Source organism: Aethalodelphis obliquidens, unplaced genomic scaffold (assembly GCF_003676395.1).
Source record: "Aethalodelphis obliquidens isolate GAN/ISIS:26980383/991018 unplaced genomic scaffold, ASM367639v1 scaffold37, whole genome shotgun sequence".
Taxonomy (NCBI): Eukaryota; Metazoa; Chordata; class Mammalia; order Artiodactyla; family Delphinidae; genus Aethalodelphis; species Aethalodelphis obliquidens.
The window spans coordinates 16,141,855-16,162,075 of record NW_020837981.1 but is presented as its reverse complement, the minus strand read 5'-3'; the positions used below and the strand labels follow the sequence as shown (position 1 = coordinate 16,162,075).

Below are 20,221 nucleotides of genomic sequence, written 5' to 3'. Positions count from 1 at the left end.
CCCTACCTTTTCCAGTTCCTTCCAGTCATAATTTGTATTTCCAATAACCATTGCTTGTAGTTCATTAGGCTGGAAGAGCTGAAGGACTTTTCCTCCACAGACCTTATGAAAGCCCGCATGAAAAGCATCAAATAAGGAAGCCACTGATTTATTGAATATGTAATCCACATAAGCATCAACAAACTCCTGCCTAGAAATGAAAAAGCACACATGCACAGAATATAAAAATCATTTTTTATAGAGAATACATATTGAAGTCTTATTAAAACTTTGAATGCAGCTGTACTTTTTGCTACTTATGTATAAAACTGAGAAAGTATGAGTAAGGTTCAAAGGGACAAAGTCTTTATGAAGAAGTCTATTATTCTTTCTATACAAAAATCTGGTATATCTATGAGGCATGTACAATCTCTCATTTACAGCCATTCTTAGGCTATTTCTAAGTGAAAGATTTCATTTCCTAATGGGGAGAATGATGATACAAATGGCTATAAAAAAATTTTTAAATTCACAAATTATTCAGAATTTATACATACCATTCCACATACATCCCTAAAAAGAATAACCTCTTAAAAATACTAGGTGACCAAAAAAAATGAGAGCTTTGGGATTCAGACTATTTGACAGACTACAGTCTGTTTTTCCTTGGGTTTCAAGGAATCTGATAACACAATTTATTTAAAAAACTAAAAACCCAACAGGGACACTAAGTATTCTTTAAGGATAATCATTAAAGATTACAAGTGCAGTTTCTTTTCAAATGTATGTGCACATACATATAAATACACACATACACATGAACACTTTGGATGCTTTTCTTCCTGTTATGATACAAAAGGAAACCCCTTTACCCAGTAATTAGAACTACTATTTTATTCAATTTGTTCTGTTAGCCACAAACACTTTATGAGCTATCTGGTCAAACCAATAATGAGAATGGGTACTAGAGGATTTCGATATTTCATACTCTTGTTTTCCAAATTAAAAAGGATGATTCTATAAATGGGAATAGTGGTAAATTTAGTCATCTACAGATAATCATTTTAGCAAAGTTTAAAATAATACCAAACTAAATTTACAAAGAGGGAAAAAAAAAAAGGTTAAAGGAGGATATTATAAAACTGGGTGGCCCTAAGGAAAAATTAATAATAGCATATGCTTATCAGCATAAGGTTCTGATGAGAAGAAACAGATAATTTTGTAATGCATAATTTTATAATTAATCTAATGAGAAAGTCAAATTTATACTAGTTAAGTCTCTTAAGTACAAAAGGTTAAATTGTTTTATGGGCTAACATTTTTGCCTTCAACACTTTCATTATGTAACTAGGGACTGGCAGTACAAAGATCAAAATTCTTTAAATTACTTCTAAATAACCTATGGGAAACAATATTTGTTAGAAACTTAAAGAATTAGTCCAACAATAGAAACTTTAAAAGCTGAAAAAAACAATCTTTCTAAATCATAGTCAAAGTTTTTCAAAACCAAGCTTTTTTTTAAAGGGTAAGTAGAAAGACCTAAATTATTTTCACATTATTTTTAAAACAGCTTTATTTTTTATCAAAGTAGAAGTATATACATTTTAAAATGTCGAACAGTAATAATCCTAACAGCCAACATTTACTGAGCACATACATGTGCTAGGTACTACTCTAAGCATTTTAAAATTATCGCCTCATTTAATCCTCAAAATAACCCCATGAAGTATGTATAATTTATCATCCCATTTTATGGAAAAAGAGACTATGAGGCATGAAGACATAAACTAATTTACCTAAACTTAGTTATACAGCTTCTAAGTAGTAGAATCAGGATTATAATCATTTGGATCAAGTCCCTGGCAATTTGAAGAAAACTATTTGTTAACTATTTTTGCTATTCCTTCTGATATTTACCTTCAAACTTCAACAACACAGTTCTATTGTTATTCCTTGATTTACAATTATAAATATTATCTGATGCAGTGAATACTGGTTCAATATTTATTGTTAACATTTTTATGATTATGAATATTCAGCTAGGGAGTATTCTATGATTACTTTTCTTAAAAAGAACTTTTGTTTCCCTTAGGTTGCTACCTCATCTCCAACTTCAACAGAAATGTCAATCTCCTCTAGATTCATTCAAATATTTTAGGTTGCATTTTTCTCCTGAAGACATTCCTCCTGGAGCCCTCCATCTTCTTGATCTACCGCAGACTGACTGCTCTTTCTAAATCATGTACACACTGCTGTTCCTCTTTGTCTCTCCTATTTGTTTTTTTTTGGATCCCCTGTCTTCCTCGTTCTTGGTTCAATTCCTTGTTTTGGTAGGACATATCCTCCACACATTCTTAAGAAAAATGCGCTGGAAGTAAATTCTCTGAGACTCTGCATGTATAAAAATGTTTTTATATACCACATACTCGATAGTTTCAATATAGAATTCTATGTTAAAAATAATTTTTTCCCAGAATTTTGATCTCCTAGCTTCAGTGTCATTCTTTAGAAGCCTGATGTTATTTTGATTCTTAATTCTTTGCGTATGGTCTGCTTTTTTTTTTTCTGAAAGGTTTTAGGGTCCCTTTTTCTTTGGGTTTTGAAATTTCATGTATTTTTGCCTTGGCATATGTTTTTTCAGTTCACATGCTTTCCATCTTAAAAGGCATGTCATTCAGTTCTGGGAAGTTTTTTTTCGTACCATTTCTTTAACAAATTTCATTCATTCCATTTCCTTCAGTGAATTTTTTTCAGTTTTTAATAGTATCCTTATGGATGCTACTCTTACCATCTTGAGGATACTGATTTCAATTTTCATTGAAGTTTTGTTTTTCATCCTACACTGTTTGTATTTCCTTGGCATTCTTTTTCACTGTTTTGGTCCTTTCTTAAATGTCTACTGATCTTTGGTTATTCACTTACATTTAAAAGTTAGGCAGTTTTCCCAGAGAAGAATCCTCCAATATAGAGTGTCAAGGAGGAGGGAGCTGTAGACTGTCACTTAATCTCCCTGTTTTCATTTCAGCCCTTTGTCCCTGGCTGTACCTAACTGCCCTCAAATCCACAGTTCCTTTAGTTCAATCTCCCCAGAATGTAAGTTTCCAATCTGCCTAGGCTGGAGAGGGGAAGTTGCCAGCTACTTGTGTACTAAGGGAAATGGGTTTCTAACTGCTTCTTATAACAGCCAATCTTTCTGTTTCCAGCTTCCCCTTAAACTCCACAGACATACACATTTTAACCTGTTTTTTATTCTCAGTGCCTGAGGCCTCTGTTCTGCAATATGAACTGTCTGCCTTCTTGGCTCCCAGTCCATCTTATGTTGCAGCTTTTTCTGGCTGGCTGAAGTTAGGCACCACTGGCTTCTAGCTTCCAAAAACGAGTTTGCTGTTGTCTCCTCTCCCTTCTCTTTGTTCTTGTTGTTAATGATCTTTTAATCCCTTTATTAATGTCTTAAAAGGAGCAAAAGGAAGATTAATTACGTCCTTACCATTCAAAATAAGTTTTATCTGAGTAAAAACTTAAGGTTGTGACATATTTCTAAATACAGAAGAAAATGCCTACTGAATCTTTTTACTACCACTGATGCTGCTTATAATTCACTTACCGATTTTGTTTGTTAACAGCTGTGTCTGCACCATTTAGAACCAGTTCTTTCACTTCTGTTGCACCAAAGTTTTCAACTGTGATCTATTTAAATTTTTAAAAAAAGTCAATGTCAGACTCAAAACTTATTAGATTATTTTAATAACCTATTATTATAATCTACCTTTCTCTCATTAAATATAAGAAGTAATAAATTTGCAGTAAAATTCTGCTACCATAAGCTTATTTGTGAATTCTGCATAAAGCCACAACTAGAAATCTTCATCTTCTCTGGCAGTTTGAAATCCTACCTTGACTAACTAATTACAAATCAACAAGTGTTTGGTTTGTTAAAAACAGGAAACTGAGTATTTATCATGTGTAAAACTTCAGAAGGGTCACTATAGGAGTAAAATATTAGAAAGGATGTTTTCCACGGACAAGTGAAAGACTCGAAGTCAGAATGCATTCAGTTTAGACTAGCTATGCATTCTTCCCACATGATAGCTGCTACTCTTGAATTCTTCCTTGCTGCATTCTTAATTACAAGTTGTTCTTCCAGTTTGCCATTAATTTGGTCTATAAAGAGTCGGTTATTTTGAAACTTTTAATTTCCCTTACTAGTGTACTCATTTTCCTAATGTTACCATTCCCACCTTTGAATCTTTCTTCTTCCTATTCCCTTTTTTTTGGAATATTATCCTCTTCTTTTAAAACATTTTTTTTAGTATCTGTTGTCTATAAAACACTATGGTGGGAGTGGGATGATAAGAGATGAATAAATCCCTGCTCTGGAGTTTACTATCTAATAAAAGAGGAGAAATGTGATATGTAAACAACTCATTATAATAAAATCAATGCTATAATACAGACATGAACAAAATACTACCAGACCACAGAAGAAAGAAAACTTACTTCTAACTAGAGGAAGTATTAAAAACCTTGAGGAAGAAATGTCATTTGAAAAGCACCTGGAAGGGTTAAGTAGGGCTCTGAAAGATTAGGAGAGGGTGGAAATTTCTGACTGAGTACAGAGACTGAACAAAAGAATAGATATGAGAGCAAATATCAAAAAAAAGTATGCCCCTAAAAAGCAGGGATGGTAAGGTATATAAAAGAATATTGTGAGACATGACAAAATGCAGTATGAATGGAAGGATACAATGAAAGTTAGAAAGAAAGCCAGATTACAAAGGTCTTTTAAGTCCATTATAAAGCTATTATTCTACAAGTAATAAAGAGCCACTGAACGTCTGGGAAAGAAATGGTAGTAGGAAGGAATGTTTCAATTACCACAGTTCTTAGATATACTAAGCATTCACAAACTTGGTGATTGATAAATCAGAAATTAAATTGCTTGGAACCCAATGTTTCAGTCAATTGAGATGAACAGTAAAGATTCAATGATAACTGACATGGTTATAAGTGAATCAACTGAAAAGGAGAACTAAAATTTCATAGTAAACAGAAGTCCAAGGAGAATTTTTTTTCTTGAAAACTATTAAACGTTACTAAAATAAATTAACTTATTTCCCCTAAATCTATCAAATTTTCTTACAACTAAACTATGTGCCAATTCTTAAAATGATCAAAGAATGGATAAACTTTATTGAGGGGGCATATAATTTTTTGGCAAGTTGTGTGATAGTGGAATATGGTATCTTTTGTCAGTTTTGACCATAAAAACACAAAGAGAACTGTTTAGGGTTGGGGGACAAACAAAGTTTTTGAAAAGACATAAAAAAAGAAAAACTGAAGGTTTTACCATTTTCCCAAGAGTCTAATTTATAATACTGAAATTGTTACTTCTGAAGTAACTTATAATCCTTGCTGATTTTCTCTTCTTTAGTTGTCAACTAGTCTACTTCTGCCAGATTCTCATTTGTCAATGGCTTTGCATGTAACTGGATGATTTACTGAACACCCCTCTCAGAGAATTAAGTTCTGCATCTTTTATAAGATTTGCAATTTCATCTTCCAAATAATATTCCAATGTATTTGTATTTGTATTGCATCCAACCGTAAGATTAAATAGGCAAGGATGAATGTTAGTGTGAAAGGGATATCTGAGTGGGAATTAATCTTTTAGGTGGCAAATTCACTAGTGAATATTTTCATGTTACAATAACCTATGCTTCTCTAAACATTCTTGTAATTGCAGACTCAAAAAATGAACACTTTAATAAAGAGGACCCCTTGTATTTGTAAAGATCTTTAGTATAATGTTAAACAACATAGGCTTTGAAGTCACAGAGCTGGATACAAATACTATCTCTGAAGTGTGATGATTGTTTTCAGTTTTCTTTATATGTAAAATAAGGATAATAATACCTATCTCTTGGGATTATGAGGATTAAATGAAATAATGCATGTACTGTGACTAGCATATAGTTAATGCTCAATAAATGTTAGCTAAAGGGTTCTTTAAGAATACCATCCATTAAAATAAAGAAAAATCATAAGGCACAGCTGATAAATAAAAAGGGATGATGAACACTCAGGCTACTCTATGTCTTTTCATCTTACCGTAAAATTAAGACAAAATGTTTCCTCAACATCATCTTCTGGATAATCCAGTAACTGTTGCATGCTTCTGAAAAACAATATGTATGTTTCTTTGAAGTAAAATATTATTGAGTATTTTGACTATTTTGCTTATGACTAAGTATATATTTTCATTCATTCTTGATCAAATCTGTTTGTTAATTTGTACTTTTATATTTGTTTCAGAATGGTGGATATACAATGGAAAACTTATAAACAATGCTGAAGGAAAAAAAACCTACTCTAAGGCTTTCATCTCCTGCTTTGAATACAAAAGCATGTATCCACCTATTTGCAACACTTGTTCTTATTTATATACAATTTTTATTCCATTTTATGTAATAAATAAAAAGAAACTTTACATATTACATGTAGGAATGAAGGTGATTAGAAGTAAAAGTCCAAATAAATCATTTAACTACATTCAGGAAACATTACCTTCCTAAATTTATTATCAGATATTCACAAAGTATTGTTAAACTAAAAATTCAGTACATGGTTTTATACACATAACGCTTTCAGCAGAAAATTCTCAGTCTGAGTAACACAATGGGTTTTCCTTTATTAGAAGGGCTATTAGTTTATTTTGGAAATTCAACAAGAACAACAGAAACATAATTATTCCTAAAAGGAAAGCTTCTGGACATTCCCCATTTCCTATTTTCTAAACCCCACTCTTGCCACTTTTTACAACTAACCTCCCAACATCAGGCATTAGTTCTTTCAAATCATCCAGAGATGGCTTCTTTTTTAGCAGTTTCTTATACAAAGCCAAAGGAAAATGGAGGTCCACAATAGTAAAATTATAAATTGCTAATCCACAGATAACACCAATCAAGTGGAACAAATCACTGTCTTCAAATGTCTAAAATTATAAGGGAAAAATAAGTAAAGACTTGTTCTCCAAGTTAAAACATTAAACTTTCTCTGATTACAAAAACACATACTTGTGGTAGAAAATTTTGGAGACACAGAAAAAAGTAATGAATAATAGGAAAAAAGTTCATTCTCATTCCCATCTCCCTGGGACAATATCACTGTTAGTATTTTTGCACATTTGCATTCAACGTATTTTCTGGGACAAACAAAATTAAAATTTAGTTGAGATGATACTAAATATATAATTTCACAACTGGCTTTTTCCCCAGAAATAGAATCGTTTTCACATCTTCAAGCATTACATTAATAAATGAAATGATTACTAGAACATTTTTTCTGATTTAAAAAATTATACACATTCAAAATTTGGAAAATAAAAAACCTAAAGAAGAAAATGAATTAAACACCTGTAATCCAATCACTTAGAAACACCCAAAAACAACGACTTAAAATTTTTTTAATGTATTTCCATCTACTGTAAGTTCAGAAAAATAATTTAAAACATTATACTTAAGGCTTTCTCATTTTTCTAATTACAACACAAGTATTTTCTTATGTCATTAAATATTCTTCCAGGGCCTCCCTGGTGGCGCAGTGGTTAAGAATCCACCTGCCAATGCAGGGGACACGGGTTCGAGCCCTGGTCCGGGAAGATCCCACATGCCGCGGAGCAACTAAGCCCATGCGCCACAACTACTGAGCCTGCGCTCTAGAGCCCACGTGCCTAGAGCCTATGCTCCACAATAAAAGAAGTCACTGCAGTGAGAAGCCCACGCACCACAATGAAGAGTAGCCCCTGCTCATTGCAACTAGAGAAAGCCTGAGCGCAGCAACAAAGACCCAAAGCAGCCAAAAATAAATTAATTAATTAAAAAAAAATTCTTCCAGAACACAATTTTTAATGGTTGCATATTATATCATATAAAAGTTCCATGGCTTACTAAGTTAGCTATTTTAACTATAGTTGGACATTTAGATTATTAAAATATTAAAAACAATGCTTATTCCCCTCACCTCTCCCACCCCAGTAATCTTTAGAGAATTAACATATGGTCACAGGAAATTCAGTAAGCATGACAATTAAGAGCAAACAATTTTTAAACTAGATCTGGGGCTCCAGACCTGGTTCATTCATTATCTAGCCTCACTGTTTTCAAGATAAAAGTAGTATTAATTTCATATGGTTGTTGTGAGGATTAAGTGGAATAATGTATGTAAAATACTTTTAGCACAGTTCCTGAAGCACACAGTGAAGGCTCAATAAATATTATTCGAATTAGCTAGTAATTTTCAAAAGAAGATGGGCATCTTTTTTGCATATATTTTGGTCCGTAGTTTGGAATACCTCCTTAGAAGAAATTCTGCTTTGCAAGGAAGAATTTCAAAGTCAAAGGAAAGTTAAGCATACTATCAAACTCTTTTCCTCCACAACTGTTCTAGTTTGTACCGCCATTTGTAGTCCAGGAAAATGACTATCTTTCCACATTTTCATCTGCATACACATACCACAGACACATAAAACATATTTCTGATTTAAAAAAATGACAACTTGTTTTACTATATATTTTTTTACTATTAGTGATACTGAAAATTAGGGATTTGTGTGTTTGTGAAATGCCTCTTTGTATACTTGGCCCATTTATCTTTTGGGGGCTAGTGTTTACTTATATATTTGTATCTGAATTCATCATATGTCAGGGTTATTACCCTGTGTCATCTTTGTTACATATATGCTTTTTATGTTTTGTTATATCATATTTTTCATTGGTCAAATTAAACTTTTTCTTCTGTGATGTCCTACATTATGTTGAAGTTTAGAAAGTCCTTCTTAAGTAGGGCAGACTGAATATGTGTTAATCTCTCTTCTTCCAGAAATCCCTCTAAGTGAGAATAAAGGATTAAAAATGGCATAAACCCACAAGAAAAAAAGAATAGGGGAGGGTTTTAACAGCACTAAAGAGATTTCAATATTTCAAAATATGAGAAGTAAATGGATAGCTTGTCTGTTTCGGTAAAGCAGAAAAAACTGAAACAGTAGCTTTTAGAGGAAAGCCAGTAAAAAACAAGTTCATCTGTCCTGTAGGCTCAGGAACTGGAAGTGCCAATTAATACCTGTAAAGTCAGAGGTAGTCCAGGTAGCTCAGTTAGTAAAACGTAAGAATCTGAAAGAGGTATCAGAGTGGGGTTGAAAATAGGATGCTTGGTGGAAAGGTTGTTGCCTTTTTGGAAAGGATGAACTAAAGAGGCTCTGAAATCTGAGGTAGCTGATGGTCAGGGTGCTGCATTAAACAAAGGGATTGGGCTTCCCTGGTGGCGCAGTGGTTGAGGGTCCGCCTGCCGATGCAGGGGACGCAGGTTCGTGCCCCGGTCCGGGAGGATCCCACGTGCCGCGGAGCGGCTGGGCCCGTGAGCCATGGCCGCTGAGCCTGCGCGTCCGGAGCCTGTGCTCCGCAACGGGAGAGGCCACAGTGGTGGGAGGCCCGCGTACCGCAAAAAAAAAAAAGAAAAACAAAAAAAAAAAGAAAAACAAAGGGATCAAATGAAGGTCTGTACAGTGAACAGTGAGAATCCTAGCTTCCCTTTGCAGTGTTTGGAACACTACTAGAACACTGACAGCCAGGGCTACAACCTTTCCTGTAAACACAAAAAATAAAAAACTTATATATGCTGACATTTGAGGGTTTGCCCTTGAGAGGCCCCCACCTAATCACTCTATGAATAGGGCCAGTACACAGTGCCCATACACATAAAGTATCTAGGTAGCATTTCAGTGTCACACTCTAAAATAATAAACAGCCAAGAACCACAAGAAAAAGACAAAAGAAACAAACACAAGAAAACTGGATGAATAAGAGGTATTATGGGAAACAAAGAAAAACAATAAATTTTAAAAGACTACATTTAAGAAGATTAAAATCATAAAATATATCTTTTCAGAACATAATGGAATGAAACTAGAAATCAATATCAGAAGGAAATATGGAAAATTCACAAAGATGTGGAAATTAAACAACACACTCTTAAAAAAACCAATGGGTCAAAGAAGGTATCACAAGGGAAATCAGAAAATACTTAAGAGACTCCTGAAAATGAAAATACACACACAAAAACTTATGGAATGCAGGGAAAGCAGTGTTCAAAAAGAAGTTTTTATATTTGTAAACATCTATTAAAAATGAGGGGACTTCCCTGGTGGCCCAGTGGTTAAGGATCTGCCTTCCAATGCAGGGGACGTAGGTTCGATCCCTGGTCGGGGAATGAGGATCTCACATGCCACAGGGCAACTAAGCCCATGTGCCGTAACTAGAGAGCCTGCGTGCCACAACTACTGAGCCCACGTGCTCTGGAGCCCGTGTGCCACAACTACTGGGCCCGTGCACTGCAACTACTGAGCCCACGCACCACAGCTAGAGAGAGGCCCGCGCACCACAACGAAGATCCTGTGTGCCACAACTAAGACCCGATGCAGCCAAATAAAAAAATTAATTAATTAAAAAGAAACAATTTCTCAAATAAATAACCTAACTTTATATCCTAAGGAGCTACAAAAAGAAGAGCAAACCAAACCCAAACCTAGCAGAGGGGGAAAATAATAAAGATTAAAGTGGAGATAAATGAAATGAGAATGGAAAAGCAATACACAAAGCAACAAAACCTAATGGTGATTCTTTTCTTTTTTTTTTTTTTTTTGGCGGTACACGGGCCTCACACTGTTGTGGCCTCTCCTGTTGCGGAGCACAGGCTCCGGACACGCAGGCTCAGCAGCCATGGCTCACAGGCCCAGCTGCTCCGCGGCATGTGGGATCTTCCCGTACCGGGACATGAACCCATGTCCCCTGCATCGGCAGGCGGACTCTCAATCACTGCGCCACCAAAGAAGCCCCAAGGTGATTCTTTTAAAAGATTAACAGAATTAACAAACCTTTAGCTAGAATGAGCAAGAAAAAAAGAGAGAAGACTTACTAAAATCAGGACCGAAAGTGTGGACATTACTATCAACCTCAGAGAAATAAAAAGGATTATAAGAGAATACTATGAATAACTGCATGCCATCAAAATAGATAATCCAGATGAAATGGACAAATTCCTAGAAACACACAAACTACTGACACTAGAAGAATTAGAAAACCTAAAGAAACTTATAACAAGAGACTGAATCATCAATCAAAAACCTTCCAACCAACAAAAACCTGAGACCATATTCTACCAAACATTTAGAAGAATTAACACCAATCATTCTCAAACTCTTCCAAGAAATGGAAGAGAAGGAAACAGTTCTTAACTCATTCTATGAGGTCAGGTATACCATGACACCAAAGCCAGACAACGACATCACACACACACACAAAAGAAAACTATACAGCAGTATTCCTTACAAATAAGAACAGAAAAATCATCAACAGAATACTAGGAAACTGAATCCAGCAGCACATTAAAAGGATTACACACCATGACCAAGTGGGCTTTATCCCAGGACTGCAATGTCGTTCAACATAAGAAAATCAACCAATGTAATATATCACATAATGGAATGAAGGAAGGAAACCACATGATCATCTCAACTGATGCAGAAAAAAACATATGAATAAAATCCAACACCCCTTCATGATAAAAAACTCAGTAAACTAGGCATAGAAGGGAATTTCCTTAACATGATTCAAGGTATTTATGAAAAACCCACAGCTGACATTCCACTCAGATCAGGAAAAATTGAGAAGCATGTCCACTGTCACCACTTGCATTTGAAAGCATACTGGAAGTTCAAGGTGGGGCAATCAGACAAGAGAAAGAAATAAAGGTATACAAACTGGAAAGAAAGAAGTAAAATTAAATCTATTGAATTTATAGATGACATGATTTTGTATACAGAAATCCTAAAGAATGCACAAAACAAACTATTAGTGCTAATAAATGAATTCAGCACATGATCAACACAAAAAATCAGCTCTATTTCTACACAGTAGCAATGAACTAAAAATAAAATAGTTCCATTTACGATAGCATCAAAAAGAATAAAATACTGAGAAATAAATTTAACCAAGGAAGTGTAAGACTTGTACACTGAAAACTATAAAACATTGCTGAAAGAAATTAAAAGACCTAAATAACTGGAAAGACATCTAATGTTCATAGACTAGAAGATAATATTGTTAAGGTGGCCATACTTCCCAAACTGATTCAATGCATTCTCTATCAAAACCTCAATGGCCTTTTTTGCAGAAATGGAAAAGCTAACTGTAAAATTCATACAGAATTGTAAGGGACCGCTAATAGTCAAAAGAATCTTGAATGAGAAGAACGAAGTGGGGGAACTCACACATTCCAATTTTAAAATCTACAAAGCTATAGTAAACGAGACAGTGTAGTACTGGCATTAAGAATAGACATATACACCACTGGAATAAAATTGAGAGTCCAGAAATAAATCCATATAGCTACAGTCAATTAATTTTCAACAGGGTGCCAAGACTTAACAAACAATGGTGGGACAACCAGGTATTCACATGCAAAGAACGAAGTTGAACTCTTACCTCACACCATGGACAAAAATGAACTCAAAATAGATGAAAGACCTAAATATAACAGCTAAAACTATAAAACTCTTAGAAGAAAACTCAGGGGTAAATCTTCATGACCCTGAATTTGTCCATGGTTTCTTAGTTATAACACCAAAAAGCACAAGCAATAACATAATAGACAAAAAAAAAAAAAAAAAGACTTCACCCAAATTTAAAACTTTTGTTATCAAAGGACACTAGCAAGAAAGTAAAAAGATAATTCATACACTGGGAGAGAATATTTGCAAATCATATATTTGACAAGGGTCTAGCATCCAGAATACATAAAAGAACTCCTAAAACTCAGCAACAAAAAGAAAAACAAGCCAATTAAAAAAGTGTATAAGACTTAAAAAAAGACATTTTGCTAAAGAAGGCATACAAATGGCCAAACAAGCACATCATTAGCCAGTAGGGGATGCAAATCAAATCACAATGAGAGGGACTTCCCTGGTAGTCCGGTGGGTAAGACTACACGCTCCCAATGCAGGGGGCCCCAGGTTCAATCCCTGGTCAGGGAACTAGATTCCACATGCATGCCGCAACTAAGAAGCCTGCATGCCACAAGTAAACATGCCACAGCAAATATCCCACGTGCCACAACTAAGACACGGTGCAGCCAAAATAAACAAATTAATTAATTAATTTTAAAAAACCACAGCGAGATACCACTTCATACCCACTATCATAATAAGAAAAATACAGAAATACATATATAAAATATATTTAAATATATATATATATATACACACATATATATATATTTTTAAAGGAAAGTGGCAAATGTTGACCAGGATTGTAGAGAAATTGTAATCCTCATGTATTGCTGATGGGAATGTAAAATGGTATAGCCATTGTGGGAAACAATTCGGTGGTTCCTCAAAAAGTCAAACAGAATTATCACATAACCTAACAATTCCATTCATAGGTATATACCCAAAATAACTGCAAACAATAACATGTACACAAGTTTTCACAGCAGTACTATTCATAATATTTAGCCAAAAGAGGTAAACAACCCAAATGTCCATCAACTGATGAATGAATATACAAATGTGGTATATCTATATAATGGAACATTATTCAACTATAAAAAGGAATTAAGTACTGACACATGATACAACATGGATGAGCCTCGGAAACATTATCCTAAGTGAAAGAAGCCAGACACCAAAGGCCATACACTATATGGTTTCCATTAACAGCAAATATCAAGAATAGACAAAGCCACAGAGATAGATAGTAAAGCAGTGATTGTCTGAAACTGAAGGAAGAAGGAAATGGGGAGAAACTGCTTAATGTCTACAGGTTTCCTTTTGAGGTAATGAAATGTTCTGGAACTGGAGAGTGGTGATGGTTGCACAACACTGTGAATGTACTAAATGCCACTGAATTGTACATTTTAAAATTCTTAAAATGATGACTTTTATGTTATGTGAATTTTACCTCATTAAAAATAATATTAAATTAAAAAGAACATATAGCCCTCTGCCTTCCTCCTTCCTTCCTACACCTTCTCTGAGGAGGTGGTCCAGTATGTCTGGGGCTAAGCTTTTGGCCAATGTAACCAGAAGACTAGCTACTTACTGAGTAAATACCTGGAAGATGATGGCTGTTAAGTTTCTCACTAGTGATTTAAGTCACATAAAATGGAAAGGGAGAAGGCTAAAGTAAACTCTGTGGTGTTTGTATAGAATTAGAGGTGTCAGTATCATCTCATGGTTTTTAACATGTGTGTATGTATATATATACACACACAAATATGTGTGTGTACATGTATACATATATATAAATATCCTACATGTTGAAATCCAGGAGATGTATGCCATGTGTGTATACATACATATAGTTCCTAGTTCTGTCTGCTGTGAGACTCTGAAAGCAATGACTCCTTGGTAGCAATGAATACACGTAGCATCCAGAGCTTGACTTCTAAATACCATTTTATACTTAAAGAAGTCAGGGCTCTTAGGAGAAATGGCTAATGCCAGGACTGGGGTAGAGAAAACACAAAATGAGCCTGGAACATTTTCTGTACCAAATGTAATGAATAATTAAAGAATAATGGGAACATGTCAAAAGTACACAGAAGAGCAGCTCTATGGGGCTCCGATTGCCCAAATCAAGATATAACTGAAAAGGTATAAGAGATCCACAAGGAATTCCCTGCTGGTCCAGTGGTTAGGACTCCGCACTTCCACTGCAGGGGGCATGGGTTTGAGCCCTGGTTAGGGAAATAAGATCCCGCATGGCTCAAGGGCACGGCCAAAAAAACCCACAAAGATATACAATAAAGCTTGTTACGACTGCCCCTCCCCTGGTCTCAAAACATTACCTTTCTGCAGAACTGAATAGAGGCCCATAGAACTCTTTGTGTTCCTGGCAGACAGGCCTCCACCCCACGGACACTCTTCAAATTCTATCTGCTACACCACTACAAACTGCCCTAAGAGATCAGCGCCAAGAAAGAGACCATAATTTGAACAGATTGTCCACCTACCTCAGAGGCCATCAGGACTATTCAACCATGTCTTACATGCCTAACTGTCAACAAAGGAGGCCTAAAAACTCACAAGTTGTCCCTAATCCCACTTCCATGTGGCAGTGTACAGGCCCTAAAATCTGATACAATGTTACTAACTGTCCCTGCTCCACCAGACCCCTTCTCTCTTCTGGAACTCACAATCTATCATTTGGAAAACTGCCTATATCCTAAACTTCTCCAAATTCTCCTTGCCCCTTTTCTAAATGAACAAGGCTGTCTCCTGAAGATGCTGTTTCCCCTGCAGCTCATAATAAATGGTGTTTGTTTAACCTTCCAACCCCTCATACAACCAGGCCTAGAGAGAGGTCTCCTGGCTCTTCACTCCTTCTAGACCTCCTTCCATTTGCCTTCTTAAAATCCCAGCTTCTGTCAAACACATGCCAACTGACCATTTTCCCTGCTACTGTTCCTTGTGCTGACATCTACAGACATTCACAGTGCACTCATTCACAGATTCTGGCACTATCTTTTGCTTTCTTTTTCTACCACTATTCCTGCCATCGTTTTTGACGATTTCAATACCCGGGCCAAAAAAGGCATCCAACACACTAGCCTCTCAGTTCCTTAAACTGCAATTTTCCAACAAAAAATTTCCAACCGTCTTGTCCTCCCATCACATCTCAGACACCCATTCCCATGGTCATATTTTATATTTAAATGCAACCACCCAAATTTTAAGCATTCCCTATCTGACCATCATTTCTTACTTTGTAACTCACCCCCCCCAATACTTTGACTCACACTACAACTCAACTCCACCAGCAACTACAAGCCATTAACCACACTACTTTTTAAAAAATCATCACCTCCCAACCAAGTCCTTACATTTTCCTCCTTACAAAGCTTAAATTCTATAATCCATCAAGATAATCAATCATTCCCCTGCTCTTTCTTCCCTTCTGTTTATACTCACTTGCTAAAACCACAACCTAGTTAAATCAACTGTCTGTTTCATTTTTACCTCTACCTAAGCAGCTAAATGTGACTAAAGAAAATAAACACAACCATGTTGATTGGTCTCCTTTTAAAATTCATGAACGTACGTTTCAAATGGGCCTCCAATGCCACCAGTCTAACCCTGTATTTATTTACATGGTCATCTTATTTTCCCACTCCCCTAAGTGATTATTTCACTCTTTCTCCTTTCTTCTTCAAACCTCCAACAACCTTCCCCCTATTCGAACTTTCTAACAAACTTGCGTCTTATTTCACTGTAAAGTAGAAATAATTCTAAGAGAACTTGCACAACCTCCCACCATCAAATCTACCAGAAGATTTGTACTTACATATATACTTGGCTTTCTCTCATGATATTATGGATCTATGTGTCTGATTAGAGTCAATCCTCCACTAGCATACTCATCTGCATCTTTTCTTCACAATTTAAGGACTGTGCTCCTGCAGCTGATATCCCCTCCTGCATAGCTGATTTTCTACTTTCTGAGTAATTCATCACAACAACATGCAAACATGCTTTAATTTCTCATGTAAAATAAAATACCCTTTCTTGATGAAGAAAAAAACATGTATAGTATAGCACTTCTTTTTAAAAATACTTCTTATTTTCAAATACTTTAACACTCACAAGAAATTACACAAATAGTACAGAATTCCTCTGTACTCTTTACTCAGTTTTCCCCAATAATAACAGCTTAAATAACCATACTTAAAACCAGGAAACTGACATTGGTATGTGGTATACTACTACATACGTACTTATATTTATTTTTTCAAAAACGGTTAAACTGTAACATTCCTTTTGAAAAGAATAACTTTAAGAGGAGGGAGGAAGTACAGTGGAGGGGGTAGAGACAAAAGTTATACTTTTTTAGATACGTTATTTTGTAGACTTGACTTTGGAACTATTATAACTATTTCATATAACTATAAAACTAAATTGAAATTAAACAAGCAATCCCTAAAAATTAAAAATTCTACAAGTTAACCTACGTGTGTATCTACTTGGTATAATGATACAGAGTGTACCAATTTCAAGTGATATCAAAACACAGTTACTATAAAGATGTTAAAACAAACAAACAAAAAACACAGTTATTTGCCTGTGTATCTCACCTGGGGTATACTCAAAGGGCAAAAAAACCCTGCAAAATACTTAAAAATGAAACAAAACAAAACTACAGTTGACCCTTGAACAGCTCAGGGGTTGGGGCGCTGATCCCCTGTGCTGTCGAAAATCTGAGTACAATCTTATAGTCAGTCCTCCATCCTTAGATTCAACCAACTGAGGACCGTATAGTATCACAGTATGTATTTATTGAAAAAAATCGGCGTATAAGTGAACCTACACAGGTCAAATCCATGTTGTTCAAGGGTCAACTATATTTTCAGTTATCATAATATTGGTTGAAAGGTTGGTATTGTTAGGCAATAAATGTATAAGTCTGGAACATTTTATCACACCAAGTACACCAGGTAGCAAGGAAGCTACTAAACAGTATTAAGATTGTGTCAAAAGGACTCAGGTGCCAAGTTGAAGAGCTCTCCCTGGACAAAAGTGGGATAATATTAATGAAGATAATAACTGCAACAGACTGAAAAACATCAACTATGTTTAAGTCCATGAATATATAATAATATTCGAAAACAAAATCAAAAAATGAATTGTCACCACTGGAGCATGCTAATTCTTTTGAAAAATAACTACAGAGAGAATTCTTTCCCATATGAACTGTACTAATAAGGATTAAATAGCAGATATGAGAAAATTTCTTTACATGTAAGTATCCAAGCTACAAAAATGAAAAAGAAATGTTAGAGTAAGAGTAGTACCATTTTGCCACCCCTAATAAATTAACTAGCCTAGGCACTGATCATCATGACTGCTAACATCACAAAGGACAGCCAGTCTCCTGGAAGAATGAATAAATAATACATCAAGGTTTTTAGAACAAACAGTAAATAATTCAAATTTCTTTCAACTCAGAGTTCTACAAACTGAACCATCCATTTCACTTACAGTTTCTAAATCAGGGGCCGGCAAACTTTTCCTGTAAAGGGGCAGACGGTAAATATTTTAGGCTTTGTTGGCCATAGGGGCTCATTGTAACTCCCCACTCTGCCTCTGCCAGTTTTAGCTAGAAAGTAGCAATGGACGATAGATAAATGAGTAGGCACTGACTTTATGTGCTGGGAAGAACTTTCAGGGACTGTAGTTTGCTGAGTAGTTACCTCTGCCCTAAATTATAAGGTAGAGAAATCAATGATCCCTAATGATAAATTAATTCTCCCCAGAAGAAAAGTTCATCTGGTACTTATTCAATCCTCAAATCTAACTCAGCAGAACAGTCAACATCATTTTCAGGATGACCATTCCGTAATTTATTTTGCTAATTTGAAATGTGTGGTAAGCATTAATGTGTTCTGATGACTCTGAATCCAAACGTTTATAATTTTTAAAATTGTAATAAAGAAGATCTGTAAATAAAATGTTAGGTATCCAGTAATAACTCCTATTTATTACTGAGCTAAGTTGAAACATATAGGTATATATACATAGGTGTATACAGACAGACAGACAGATAGATATAGAAGTAATTTAGACGGTTGGACTTTTTACCTTATCAGAAAACCAAATGAGCCTGGAATCTTCATAATACCTAAACATGCCATATTTAGGATCCAATAATTCCCTCATGATGAGCAAGAAAAATTCTTTGCGTACCCCTCCTGCATCAACAGCATCTTCTCCAACAAATATAACCTAAAACAGGTTAATGCAAACACTGAATGTAAAGAAATGAACGTATATTCTGGAAACCCTACAACACGTTATTTATTACGAATAAAAGCGTGGCAATTAATAGCTAAAAAATTTTTAAGTATGTAATTTTATTAAGATTCAAAGATACACTAAAAATGAACAGGAAAACTTTAAACATATTTTCTAAATAAAAGTTCCAATTATACAACAGAAAATGTTAAATTACCTTGAGTGGCTTTTTGTAGTCTATATTCTTTGTTTTCCTAAGGACTTCCATTGCATCTCCTACTATATTTTCTCTACGTACCACTAGAATTAAGCAAGGATTCACAGATTCAATCACTGGGAGAAAAAGAGAGGAGACATTCTGTCTGTGGGCCTGGTCAATAGCCATCTAGAAAACAAAAGAGTAAAAATTTAATAGCAATGCTATAAAGAAGCTGCTGTGACTGAATAAGCTAACCTCTACCTATTAATTATAGATATCCTATAATTCCTATACTACTGAATTCACACAGCACCTAACACAGTATTCAGCACAGCATCAGAGCTTAATAAACTGAGCATAAAGAGTATCCTTTTGAATTTTTTTATAGTAATGTATAACTGATGATACCATTAAGCTAAGTAAGCATGGAACTGTAATAATTATGATAAATCTGAACACTGTTGTTTCTCAAAAAATAACTAGGATGGAGAGTGAGGAGAAAAAGAAAACATTAAAAAGCATTAAAAAGCATTAAAACAACCCTTTAAAGAGAAAAAGAAACAGCCTGGCCAACTAAAAGGTTTATAGAAATTCATTTAGTAGAGTTATCACCATATATGCTCACAAACCAAGCATTTGGCTTTTACCATTTAAAGCTTTTATTTTTTTCCTATGATTTTCCTTGTGTTCTTAATTCTAAAATGGAATATCCTACATTGAAAGCACCAAGTGATTAACTTTCTTTCTCTCTCTTTTTTTTAATATTTATTCATTTATTTGGCTGCACCAAGTCTTAGTTGCAGCACACAGGATCTTTGTTGCTGCATGTGGGATCTAGCTCCCTGACCAGGGATCGAACACCGGCCCCCTGCATTGGGAGCATAGAGACTTAACCACTGGACCACCAAGGAAGTCCTGATTAACTTAGCATTTAACAAAGATTGCTAAAAAACTAGCAATCTAGCTGTTAGTATAGAATCCTACAAAAATATTTATTTCTTCTGTTGATGAAAATGGAAATAAGCACATCTCTAAAATTTCTCCTACTATTATTTATTGTTTAAATATATGGAAGAATTTAGAATACTAAACGCATTTATTTTAAATAAAAATTGCCATCAAAATTGGGGGAGGGGTAATTTTTAAAAGCATTTTTAGACTATTAAGTGTTCAAGGTCTCATCTCATCCTTAGTCCTCAGCCTCT

The 20,221-nt window shown here is 35.0% G+C and overlaps 1 protein-coding gene across 7 annotated transcripts in view; it reads right to left on the bottom strand.

Moving 5' to 3' along the window:
* HERC4 (HECT and RLD domain containing E3 ubiquitin protein ligase 4) overlaps positions 1 to 20,221 on the bottom strand; it is a 136,766-nt gene that overhangs the window by 6,659 nt on the left and 109,886 nt on the right. For 6 of the 7 annotated variants that reach the window (XM_027130085.1, XM_027130084.1, XM_027130086.1 and 3 more), the window contains 6 exons: positions 19,035 to 19,202; positions 18,665 to 18,808; positions 6,804 to 6,970; positions 6,088 to 6,154; positions 3,584 to 3,666; positions 7 to 190 (listed from right to left, as the gene is read on the bottom strand). In XM_027130085.1, the coding sequence (XP_026985886.1) occupies positions 7 to 190; positions 3,584 to 3,666; positions 6,088 to 6,154; positions 6,804 to 6,970; positions 18,665 to 18,808; positions 19,035 to 19,202 (813 nt within the window). Of the gene's footprint in view, positions 1 to 6; positions 191 to 3,583; positions 3,667 to 6,087; positions 6,155 to 6,803; positions 6,971 to 18,664; positions 18,809 to 19,034; positions 19,203 to 20,221 lie in introns of those variants that run through there. The other variant, XM_027130091.1, reaches the window with a different exon arrangement.